Raw genomic sequence first — 12,807 nt, forward strand, 5'->3', positions numbered from 1 at the left:
GAGAGAGAGAGAGAGAGAGAGAGAGAGAGAGAGAGACTCCACCTCTAGATACAAATATATACCCCAAAGCCACAGCCCCAATTCCCACCTCCTTCAGCCTCACCCTACTACTTCAGTTACCACTCAGTTAATGCCCATCAGGGGATCCAATCACTGATTGGGTTAAGGCTCTCACAACCCAATCATCTCTCCCCTGAACGTTCTTGCATTGTTTCACACGTGAGCCTTTGTGAGACACCTCACATCCAAATCATAATACTGTCTCTTATTCTTTCCCACTGTTAAGCCTCTCTGATTGCTGAGAACATCTCATTTTGAACCAATCTGACTCCCTGTCACTTACCTGCTCTGATCTGTTGGGGGTATCCAGGTTCTGGTCATCTGTCCCTGATAGTCTTGAAGTGTCTGAAGGTTGAAGACACTCAGTTCCCCCATCAGGACCATTCCTGTCCTGGTTGTCATCCTCTGGGTTCTTTCCTGGTGGTCAATAACCTGCCTGTCAGTATCCCCTATAACTGGAGACTGGTGATCTACACTTGGGCCTGGCCCTTATCACAGAGTGGACTTATTTACTCCTGGTGGCTCTGAAACTTCCATGGCAGCCTGAGGTCACAGTGGTCGAACTGAACTTGGGCAAACAGTGCTGCTCTTTTTCATCCAGTTCTCATGGAATCTATATTCATTGGCTGGAACACTTGCAGAATATTATCTTGAGACCATATCATTTGTCAGGTCCTGGGGAGACAGAGATGGGGATGATACAAGCTCCAGCCTCTAGGGGGCGCTGTAGGATCCCAGCACCACCAAGTATTGGCTGGGCAGAGGGAAACCTGGGTCTCTAACTTTGACCTATGGCTGTGAAGAGAAGCTAGTGTATTCATCATGCTCTCTGGCACATAATGAACTTCTGATTTGGGCGCTGAAGAATAAATGGAGTTTGGGGGGATGGTTGCATAACATGGTGAATGCACTAAATAACACTTTGTTGAACACTTGAAAATGGTTTTAATGAAGAATTTTATGGTAAGTGAATTTTACCAGGATAAAATATAGAGAACAGATGGAAGTTTTCCAGGTAGAAAAGGTGCATGGGAGCAGGAGAAGGTAGCATCTTAGGTAAAATAATGTTTCTGAGACTTATTGGTGAACTGTTGCACAAGACAAGAGTCAGGAACAGAGCTTGTAGGCATTCCACCAGAGACGCGCTAGCCAAGGACAACTTTCAATTGATGTTAAGATCCAAGTCATATTTTACTTTATTATGCACCAAGATAACTTGAAAGATTTGCCAAACATCCTGCTAAAATTGAGACCAAGGTGAGGTTAGCTCAAGGGGATTTTGAAGGACCTTAATTCAAGTGAGAGATGGAACCGACTGAACCAGGAGGGTGGTGTTCAGTCTTTCCTGCACAGTAGAATTACCTGGGGGAGGTTTAAGGAAATACATGTGAAATTGCAGTCCTGGGAGGTGGTACACGTGCCCAGTGTTTAAGCATCTCAGGTGATTCTGACACACAGCCAAGGTGCCGAACTTGGGTCAACTAACAGGCTTGAGTTCTTTTTATCAAGGGTGTGTCTTGTTCCCCATTGGCCCAGTTGCCCAGAGAGCACCCAGGTCAACATCTGACAAGTCAACTCCCTCTGAACGGCTCCATTCTTCTTTTTGGAAGGGGGGTGGTATTGGAGATAATGTGGATAGAGCATGAATAAGGTCGGAGAAAACACATGTTACCAAAGCAGATCTTTTAACCAGTTTATTGTATTTTTACAATAAAAATAAATTAGTCATACACAAAAATAGTTGTCATTTTTGCTGAAGAGAAAAACAGACTGCATTTACTCATATAATTCACCTTCTACTCACCACCTTCTTACATAATAATTTAACACTATAAAGGAACATGGAATTGATGGGAGCATTTAGTGAGCTTCTTGCTCTGCGTCATGTGGTTCACAGGACATCCCCGAGGAACTGGCCCCAGCAGTCCCCAGTAGGGACTGTGGAGGTGTCATCAGAAATGAGGAGGCTACCACATCCTGCCAGGCGACCCTCCTCCTTCCCAGCTCTGACCAGTCCTCCTGAGCAACAGATGCTGGTGAGCCTAACAGAGAAGGCAACAAAGAAAGAACGAGAAGGACAAGACACATGTCTTTCTCCAAATGTTGGGGGATGAGGAGAGAGCAGATTATATGAGGAAATATAATATTTAAGACAGAAAGGTGGCAATCCGGTTCAGGTACAATACCAGGGGTAAAAGTCCCTTGAACGAGTCAAAAAGTGGAGCAGTTTATACTTGACCTTAAACCCCAAGGAGTTTGGCTAATCAGTATACTAAACAATTGTGAAAAATGGACTTAGAATCTCTTAGGCATTATTGTGTGCAACATTCCAGGGAACTGGGTTAGTATGATCAAATGATCTTACACAAAATGTGGATGGCATATGTAAATAAATACCTATTAGGTCCCTTTAAAATTAACATACTGTAAATAATAGAACTATTTTGGTGTAGTGACTCATTCTGCACATAGACTTCAGAATACATATTTCCTATAAACATTTTGTATTTACAAAGAACAAAATAATAAGTTATAACAAATTATATCCTTCTGTCAAACTGGATGGCGGGGAGCTGGGGGTCAAGGCATGTGGGAGTTAGTTTGTGTAACAGAATGGGTTTCCTCTCACTGAGGTGAGGGACTCATTGTCCGGAAGATGCTGAGAAGGTTGGCTGGAAGTTTCCACCATCTCGTGGTCATTTTTCCATGGCATGATGGGAGTTGGATAGGACCAGGAATGGGGGACAGATGGTTCAGGGTGGACAGAATTACTTTGCACCAGCAAAGGTGCAAGAAATCAGAGGAGGTAAGAGAGTTCTGTTAGGTAAAGGAGCCCAGCCAGGAGGAGGCTCAGCCTCCATCAACATGTGTGATCCCAGAGAGGCAGCTAGGGTCACAGCATGCCTGCACACTCCTCTGTGGCACAGGACCAGATGAGGCAACGCTGACCATGTTGTTAACGATGCTCAGGGGAGCGGTGTACTGGCGAGCTTGAAATGGCTGACAGGGTGGCAAAAGTCAGGAAGGGGAAGTATGTAGGCAGTGCACTTGCCATCCCAGAACAGATGGATTAGAGAAAACTGTGCTTCTTACAGAATCACCAAAGCTCAGACCTGAAAATGACCTTGAACATCATGGTGCCCAGCCAGATGTCTGAATCCCTCTCCTGCAGCCCAACACATGGCCATTTGGCCTCTGCTGATACCTCCATGACGGGTCAGTCACCACCTTTCCTAGAATCCCTCTGCCTTCAGCAGGATCCAACTTGTGGACAGTTGGTTTTCCTGCAAGAGTTAAAATCTGGCTCCCTGCAACTTGTACCTCCTTGTCCTAAGATGACTTTCCTGGTGCCTGAGTCTCTGCTCCAGGCTGCATGTTCTCAGGAGGTCCTTTCTGCTGTTTCTGATCATCTGCACTCTTCACTTGGACTGGACATTCTCATCTGAATGTTACACGTGATCAACAGTCTTCCTAAAGCATGGCTCCAATGATCACAGACAAAACGGGGTTTGACTCTCGTCCATGTTTTCTCCTTGCATAGTCTAAATGTATTTTAAGTTTTGTTTATTTTTTTTGGTGGCTTCCTCCTGCTTTCTCAATACACTGAGCTGAGTTACCTGAAACTCTTACATCTCTTGCACCTGTTACTTGTGTAGTTAAAAAAAAAAAATCCAAATGTAAACCTTTATGTTGCTTCCTACTGACTTGTGAAGCTTTGGGATTTATTCTAGCTTCCCTGATCTTATTTGATTCAGAACCTGTTACCCAAGCCATTAGCTCCACAATTTCATGTTATCCCCAATTTCTATTGGTAGGGCATCTATTTTCCTAAGTCATATTAAAACATGTCTTGTATGGCAAGGGATCAAATGCTGGTCTCTGCCTTCCAAGTTGATACAATCATTCAGCTTGTCTTACATTTATATTTTCTTCCACATTAGAAATTGATATTTCAACTCTAAAATAGGTGTATTAATGAAAAAAAAAAAAAAAGACAGTTGCTTAGGAAGGCTGGCTTGAGTTTGAGATTCTCCTGCTTCAGCCTCCTGAGTCACGGGATTATAGGCATGAGCCACCATGCTCAGTAATAGTGGCCTGGAAAGGCAATATCTAGATTTCTCTCTCTGCCTTACAGCTCCATGAAAATAAGCCAGGCTGGTGTCCCTTTTACTCCTTTATAAAGCCACACTTTCTAAAACAAAAAGTGCTGAACCTAAACATTTTGAGAATAAGTGGAAGGACAAAGAAAAAACAATATCCATTGAACTCTGGGCCAGAGAAGTGAGACAAAAGGACAGATAGGGCAGTTCTGAGCATGCCTGCCATACAGTGGCTCTTGTGACTCCCAAGAGCTGAAAGGAGTCTCCCTCACTGTGGTTTCTCACCAGCTGACAGCTATGGCTTAATGAAGGGAACTGATGCCCTCTAGTGGCCGGGTTGACAAGGTGTCTTGTTAGTGTTATTATGAGGTCCCTTTTCTGTGGCAAGAACTCCAGGTGGTGGTGAGAATGGGGAGGATGGATAGGTCGGGTTGGCTTCTACCTAGGGCAGCAAGAGGCACCATTTCCTTTTCTGATAGTGAAAGAAACAAAGCAAACTACTTTTGTTGGAAGTTTTGCTTTTTTTGCGAGAAAAACATATCATAGCTTTAGTTTATCTAATTAAAAAACTCAGATCATGAAATGGGGCAATCCAATGCACAGAAAAAAAACCTGTTAAGATAAAAATTTCAATACCACATTATGGCAAGGTAGGAAAAATGGAGAGACCTGAGAAGGAGATGGCAGATAATAAAAGGAGAGGGTGAAAAAAATGGGGACAGAGGAAGCAGACAGAGCCAGCTGGAGGGAGAGGGTCATCCCAAGGTGGGCTTTTCTCAGACTTCCTCCCAGGAAAGTGGTCTGAAAACACCCAACAGTCTGACTGCATGGGTTGTGCGATGGAGAAGGGCATTTGGATACCCGAATAATTGGCTTTCTAAGACAAAAATATCAACAAACCCTCTGTTCTATAATCTACAACCTTCCAAAGACTAACAAACTCCAAGAACATCTCAGTTGTTTGTTGTAAGAATAAAAAGACCCCTTGCTGAGGTGCCCTTTTTCCTGGAAGACATGTCCCTTTGTTCCTACCTGGCCATTATTGTGAGAGGATCATAGTCCTTTGAAGGAACCGTTAGGTAACATTCAGGATCACAGGACGCTATTTCATGTCAAAGGGACAAAGCCATGTTGACCTCACCTGGTCATGAGATTCCTGAGTTGGAAGGACCAGCATGTGCCCCTTCCTTCTACTTGATAGAGAAGTCCCTTTGGGAACAGAGAGACCATGGGGTGTGGTGGCCCATGCCTCTGTTGGGCAGCTTTGATGGCTAGAACATTTTCCCTCACTGGAGCTAAAAGTCAGCCTTCCTCTCTTCCATTCTGTCCTGACTCCAGCATGTAAAGAAAACCTCTTCCAGACAATCTTTCAAATGACCAGCTTGTTTAGCGATATCTGGAAGCAGCTGCATTATAGAAAAAACTTCCCTGTGACAAGAAGAAAAAGCAAGTGGCAAGAGGGAAACAGAAGGCACTGGACAGAAACTGTCCATATATGTGGCTTCTCACATCTCTTTTCGTTTGGTCAGCAGGGCAGGCTGGGCTTCTGCTGGGCTGTGGACCTGCAGGAGTCACATGAGCATCAGGGGAGATGGAGATGCTGTGGGAAGTGGTGCCTGTGCTCTCCAGGAAGAGGAGTTGGGAGGGACCCTCAGAAGGCCCAAGGCTGGTGGGAATCCTAGTGGCATGTGCTGGGCCAGGCTGGTGATATCACCTCCCAAAGCCGCAAATAATCATCAAGTTGGCAGAGTTCCAGGTAAAAGAGCTCATGGGAGAAACTCAGTTGCTAAAAATACAGGCTTGCTTTACAAGAGTAACATGCCCAGGGCCAAAAATAAGAGACATTTTCTATAAGTTTACAGTTATTTAGCTTGATACCTTTCTTAATGGATAAAAGAAAAGAAAATGTTGCTCTTAAGTGGTTTTTCAGTTGGTTCATCTTTCAATATGTGCTACACCTTGCTGCAGGCGTGAGGCCTCTGGAACTACATAGTTGGATAAAGTGAGTCAGGAATATGGGAGGGGCTTCACCACTCCTTTTCCCAGGCTGGCTGCACAGGTAAGGGTCTTCCTGGTCAAGTCTGGGAGGAGGTAAGGATTGGGAGTCATGTGATTTAGATGTTTTTTGGGGGACCTACCCGCTCGACTTTCTATTAGGTGGTGAAGAGCACGGGAGAGATGGCTGAGGAAGGCAGGAGCCCAGAGCCCAGAGCCCAGAGCTGTGGGCCTTGGGAATCTGCTTTGCCACATGGAAGGCCCATGGCCAGAGGGACTTGTCAACTTGAAATGGAGCCAGAATTCCAGGCAATCACCTGGTTCTCCCTCTAGCTTTCTTGTCTCATGGGACAGTTCTGCTGAGGGTGGAGTTCAGCCAAACCTGCAGAGTCCTGTCACTAGGGCCTGTGACTTTGTGGGGAAAATGGAAACAGAAATCTGAATCCTGGGGATGAGGACTTGACCTCCAGGTGGAGGAAAGAATTCAATTTGTTGCTGGTGGAAATTTCAGGCTTTTGGTTAGAAATGAAGCTGCATCCTTCACACCTAAGACCTCTATAGTGGTAGAGGTGCGGTTGGGTAAGGGTCATGTGCAGGCGATTGGAACAGGCACTCAGTTCTGCCACGGAATGGCAGGTCAATGACCTGAGCTGAGCCTCAGATATTTCCTTGTCAATAAAGTGGGACGATTATTTATCCCCTGCTTCCCATTCTGGGACGTTGTGACGACTAATGAACTAATATCTGTGAATACGCCTGCTAAACAATGAAGCACTACATTAATGTGAGATATCTGTGTCATAAGGCAGCAGAACAGTCTAATGTCTTTGAGAATGAAAACAGGCACAGCCAGGCTGAGGTGACAGAGGGTGCACAGGTCTCAGCAAGGCTTGGCGGGTCTTTGGGACGGAGCGCTGCCTCTGACTGTCCAAGGATGCTAATTTTGGAAGGCCAGTCACACCAGGGATGAGGCAGTGCTTGGTTAGTGGCCTGTCTGCTTACGTGCAAAGCACCAGGGCAGGAGTTGGGCTGAGAGCTACGGAGTTTCCCATGGCTTGGTTTTCAGAGAGCACCGTTAGCAGATGCCAGGTCTCAAGGGAGGTGTCATCAGTATATGACGATGATTAAAAGACCCACTGTGGCTTTCTAACATCCAGGGCACAAAGCTCCTGGTTACACTTGACCAAAGGCAAGGGTGGTGATGAAGTTGACTGTCAGTGTCCTGGGCCAGGGAGCCAGCCAGGCACATTGCTTACAGCCCCCGGGAGGGCAGGGATGCTGCCCTGCTGACGAGATGCGATGCGGGATGTTATCTACTCCCCAGGAACCCCGCATGCCTATTGGCCACACGAGTGCAAGAGGCACAGCAGGCGGTCTTGTAGTAGTTGTAGACACAGAGGCGCGCCTGGACCACCACGTTGCAGTTGTAGTACTTGTCCTTGCAGTTCTCATCTGTAGCGGGAGAGAGAACACAAGACTCCTGAGCTCAAGAGGCAGCCTGGTCCAGTGGAAAGAGGAAGGGCTGTGGATGTGGCTTTTCATCCTGTTCCTGCTGTTAATCTTTTTTGTTTTTTAAATAGGACTTTTTGTTGTTGTTGATAGACCTTTATTTTATTTATTTATATATGGTGCTGGGAATCGAACCCAGTGCCTCACACATACCAGGCAAGTCCGATACCGCTGAGCCACAGCCCCAGCCCTATTTTGTTAATCTTGTAGTTCCCTTTTCCCTTAATTGGATTTTACATAATTGGTAAACAACTAAATACTTTTTCCCCATTGAAAAGACACCATAGGCAAAAATAAATGAACAAATTGGAGGGGTAAAACAAAAATTCATATCACATCTTATTAGTTGGAAACCTTTGCCAAATGTGTGTCAGCTGAGTGACGGGCCTTCAGAACAGATGACTTTCTTATGCCAATCATTCCTGATTTTGAAACCTGCATAAGCAATTCCAAGGATCTGGCAATTCAAACTGTTTTTAATTATCCATATCCATGTGCCTGAGACAAGCAGGCAACTTAACATATACAAGTATTCTTTTCAATACTGCATTATAATATGACCTTAAAAAAACAACGTGAGGGACAATTTGTGATCCAAATTTAAATTAAGTTTTCAACTCGTGGTATTGCCAATGCAAGTGAACATGTTTGTGTGTGTGCACAAATTGGCCACAGTAATTATATCAAACTTGTTCCTCAGCTTCCTGGCTGGACATTGTGTTTTATACTGATGGTAACACATTCTCCTAAAATGTGTTTTGGATATTTTCTCATGATCTTTCCTATTCTCTTCCTCTCCCTCTTTGTTTTCCCCTTCCTTCCTTCCTTCCTTCCTTCCAACTTGGGCTATGACATCCTAAACAGGAAAACAGCTTTTAACTTATTGTGTTCTCATAACTAGCAATAACATCTAGGGTTTTGGGTTTAGCTTATGAAGGCTTTAACCAATTCCAAGCTATATATAGTTTTTTTTCCTAGCATTTAATTTTTTAAAAATTTATAGTTGTATATAGACAAAATACCTTTATTTTATTTATTTATGTGGTGCTGAGGATTGAACCCAGTGCCCCATGCATGCGAGGCAAGTGTTCTACCTCTGAGACATAACCCCAGCCCATTTTTTTTTTTCCTAGCATTTTTATAGTGTTTTCTGTTAGGCTCTTTAATCTATTGGGCACTTGTATTTATTTGTATATGGCATGATGTAAGATTTAAGGTGTCTTGTTTAATAAAAAAAAATTGTCTCAATACAATGGAAGTTTCTCCTTTCCTCAATTAACTTTCAACCATTATCCTAGTTAATTTCCCTTGGATAAAAAAGTCTGTTTCAGAATTCTGTGGTGTAACAGTTGGCTGTCTCTGCCAGTAACAGTACTATATAGTTTTAGTTTTTGTAGCTTTATAACATGTATAAATAAATGGAGAAATGCCATGGTTTGAATATGGCTTGTCCCCACCCTGTTGCAGATGTTTAACCCCCAGGATCATAATGGTATCGAGAGGGTGGAAACTTGATCTGGCTATGGTGTTTAGAGATTGGGTCTTGGGAAAGTGATTAGACTTGGAAAAGGTAATCAGGATGGAGTCCCATGAATGAATCCTGGTGGCTTTATAAGAAGAGGCACAGAGACCAGAGATGGTGTGCTCCCTGTCTCTTGCCACGTCGTGATGTCATGTGCTGTCTTGGGACTTTGTTACCAAGAAGACCATCACTCAAACTGAGCCAATGCAGGAGCTCAGCTTTGAGACTCCCAAATGGGATATAAGTAAATCTCTCTCTTTCTCCGTCTGGTCCTGGGAATTGAACCCAGGGCCTTAGGCATGACAGCCTACTGATACATTACCATGTTCCCTTTAATGTTACTATGATGATGAGGAGAGTAAATAGGTACCTAGGGACCCTGAAGAATTCTAACAAAGGGGGTTAGAGTTAGTCAGTTTTTCTTCCATGTGACCAAAATACCTGACATGAACTACTTAAAGGAGGAAATGTGTATTTTGGTTCACAGTTTCAGAGGTATCAGTCCATGGTTGGTTGACTCCATTGCTTTGGGTCTGAGGGGAGGAAGAACATCAGAGTAGAAGGGCGTGGTGGAGGAAAGCTGCTCAACTCATGGCAGCTAGGAAACAGAGAGGAAGGAAGGGGTCAGGGACAAGATGTCATCCCCACACCTCCAAAGACCCTCTCCCTCCATCTAGACTTCACCTCCTACAGTTTCCACCACCTCCCATTAGTCCATTCAGATTATGAATTCAACAATGGATTAATCTACAAATGAGGTCAGAATCTTCAGGATCTATTCACTTCTCCAAAACTCCACCTCTGAACAGTGATGCACTGGGGTCCAAGTGTTTAACACATGAGCCTTTGGGGGACATTCCAGATCCAGACCTTAATAGGGCGTTATGATGTAGATATGAGGTATCCCCCAATAAGTTCACATGACAGGCAAAGTAGGAACGTTCAGAGGTGAGATAATCAGATTATGAGAGCTGTGCCAATCAGTGAATTAATCTATTTGATTGATTGATAAATTGAATGAATTATTGGGTGGTAATTGTAGGCAGGTGGGGCATGGCTGGAGGAAGTAGGTCATTGGGGGGGGGTGCCCTTGGGATGATATATTTGTCCCTGGCTCCTTGCTCTGTTTCCTGGCTGCCATGAGCTGAGAAGCTTTCTGCCTCCATGCTCTTTGGCCATGATGTTCTGTCAGCTGACCATGGAAAAAACTCTGAAACCGAGAGTCCCAAGTAAACTTTTCCTCCTCTAAATTGTTCTTATCAGGCATTTTGATCACAGCAGTGAAAAGCTGAATCATCATCATCATCATCATCATCATCATCATCATCATCTGAATAATAAAAGCTCAGCACATTTCTATTCTGGAGCCAGTCCTGGCAAGCCTGGCAACATATTCTGAGTAGACTGTGGGGGTGGGGGTTGGGGGCATCCAGTATGCCTCTGGAGCTGCATCTTCACCCACCTCACACCTTCTTTTGCCCAGTAGATATGTAAGTTACCTTCCTTAGTTTTCTCACTGTAATTCAGTTCTACAAGGATTGGGACCATTCCTCATGAACACACCCCAGGGAACCTGACCCAATTTCTAGGTTATAGGTTGGGTGGGGCCTCCTGAATTGCAGGGCTGTCGTTCCCTGCAGGACTCCAGCCATGTGGTGGCTAACTCTCCCACTGGGATCTCTTCATTCTTGATTTGAGATTCTGGACTGTGCCATGCAGACATCGGGTTGGACTCTCCATCACTGTCTCTATCTGTTCTTGAATCTCCCCTTCCTCCATTCTCAACCAAGCTGCTGTGAGGTCTCAGCATTCCTCTTTATGGACAAGCAATACTGATTTGCATATACAATTAAAAGTTGGAAATTTTACTACTTTGACATTAAGAAGAAAGAACTAAATCTTTGGATGCACTATAAAGTTAATGAATTCACACTAATGTTTTTCTTTTGGCTGGGATAGCCATTCATGCTGTGAATAGTTATCTTAAACCCTTTAACTTATAATGTCAAGAGTATTTTGACCCCTGAATTCCATGACTGTATGAGGTCATAGACACACCTACATCAGTTTGGCATTTTCAGAATTTAAGAAAGATGAATATTTTCTCATGATCTTTCCTATTCTCTTCCTCTCCCTCTTTGTTTTCCCCTTCCTTCCTTCCTTCCTTCCTTCCAACTTGGGCTATGACATCCTAAACANTTCCTCTCTTTTTTTTTTTTTTTTGCGGGGAGTGTGGTGGTACTAGGGATTGAACTCAGGAACACTCAGCCACTGAGCACATCCCCAGCCCTATTTTGTATTTTATTTAAAGACAGGGTCTCACTGAGTTGTTTAGCACCTCACCATTGCTGAGGCTGGCTTTGAACTTGCGATCCTCCTGTCTCAGCCTCCTGAGCCGCTGGGATTACAGGTGTGTGCCACCATACCTGGCTGAACATTTTCTCTAAGACAGGAACTTAGGGGACTTACCAACTTCAGGGACACAGTCCTGGGGGTTACAAGATTCTCTCTCTTCTGGTTTCAACTGAGGGTCACAGAGATTACTTAGGGTCATATCATCTGACAGACACCTCACTTCCCGGACCCGGAAGCCACCCTGGCAGCTCTTGGAGCACTGCATGGCAACAAAGAGGAAATGTCAGTCTATTAGGTCCACACACTGGAGAGGGAAGATACTGGGAAAGTTCAAACATTTCCAAAATGGAGACAGAATATTAAAGCAAACTCCCATGCACCTATCACCCAGAGCACAACTCATGCCGTGTCCCATCTATGCCCCTCTCACTTCTACTCCTCATACTGTTTTGAAGCAAATATAGGCATCATATCACTTCTTCCATAATATTTTGGTTTATAGCTCTAAATGACAAGGACCCTTAAAAATTATAATACCATTGTTACACCTAAAAACTAAAAGTTCCTTATCATCAAATATATATTCAGTGTTCCTATTTTTACTTGCCTTATGAATCTCACAGGTTTTATAAGCACTTGCTTTTCTTTACATTCTAGGATTCATATCAGGTCTGCACATGGCAATTAGTTGATGTCTTTTTTGACTCTTAATCCACAACTTTCTTTTCCAGTGGCTTTTCCCACTGGTACTTCAAACATTTTTGGGTATAAGAACTGAGTAATTTTTCTGTGGAATTCTGAAAGAATGGATTTTGCTGAATGGATTTTACATGTTCCTCTGTTCTCTGTATTTCCATCCATTGAATTGGGTCTAGAAGAGGCCTCAACAGGTGCAGGATTGATTGAGAGTTGTATGGCTCTCTCTCTCCTGGGGATGTTAGCAGCCACTGACATGTAATGCCCAGATCCTTAGATCATTTGGGGCTGAAACATGATACTGTAGTTCTCTTATTTCTTCTTTTTTTTTGAATATTTATTTTTTAGTTTTCGGTGGACACAACATCTTTATTTTTTTATTTTTATGTGGTGCTGAGGATCGAACCCAGCGCCATGCGCATGCCAGGCAAGCGCGATACCGCTTGAGCCACATCTCAGCCCCTCTCTCATTTCTTCTTAAGAATCCCTTCCCCAGATTTACTTTGTGCTTACCCAGTGATATAATTAAAAGAAAAAAAAATGTAAATGCTTGATTCTTTCTCTTTATCA

General features: G+C 43.9%; 1 protein-coding gene across 2 annotated transcripts in view; it reads right to left on the bottom strand.

Moving 5' to 3' along the window:
• Positions 1-1,739: 1,739 nt before the first annotated feature.
• Thsd4 (thrombospondin type 1 domain containing 4) overlaps positions 1,740-12,807 on the bottom strand; it is a 610,303-nt gene continuing 599,235 nt past the window's right edge. For both annotated transcript variants that reach the window (XM_048793384.1, XM_048793385.1), the window contains 2 exons: positions 11,656-11,800; positions 1,740-7,607 (listed from right to left, as the gene is read on the bottom strand). In XM_048793384.1, coding sequence (XP_048649341.1) covers positions 7,465-7,607; positions 11,656-11,800 — 288 coding nt within the window. In that variant the 3' untranslated portion in view covers positions 1,740-7,464. The remainder of the gene's footprint in view (positions 7,608-11,655; positions 11,801-12,807) is intronic.

This window comes from Marmota marmota, unplaced genomic scaffold (assembly GCF_001458135.2).
Source record: "Marmota marmota marmota unplaced genomic scaffold, marMar, whole genome shotgun sequence".
NCBI classification, from domain to species: Eukaryota; Metazoa; Chordata; class Mammalia; order Rodentia; family Sciuridae; genus Marmota; species Marmota marmota.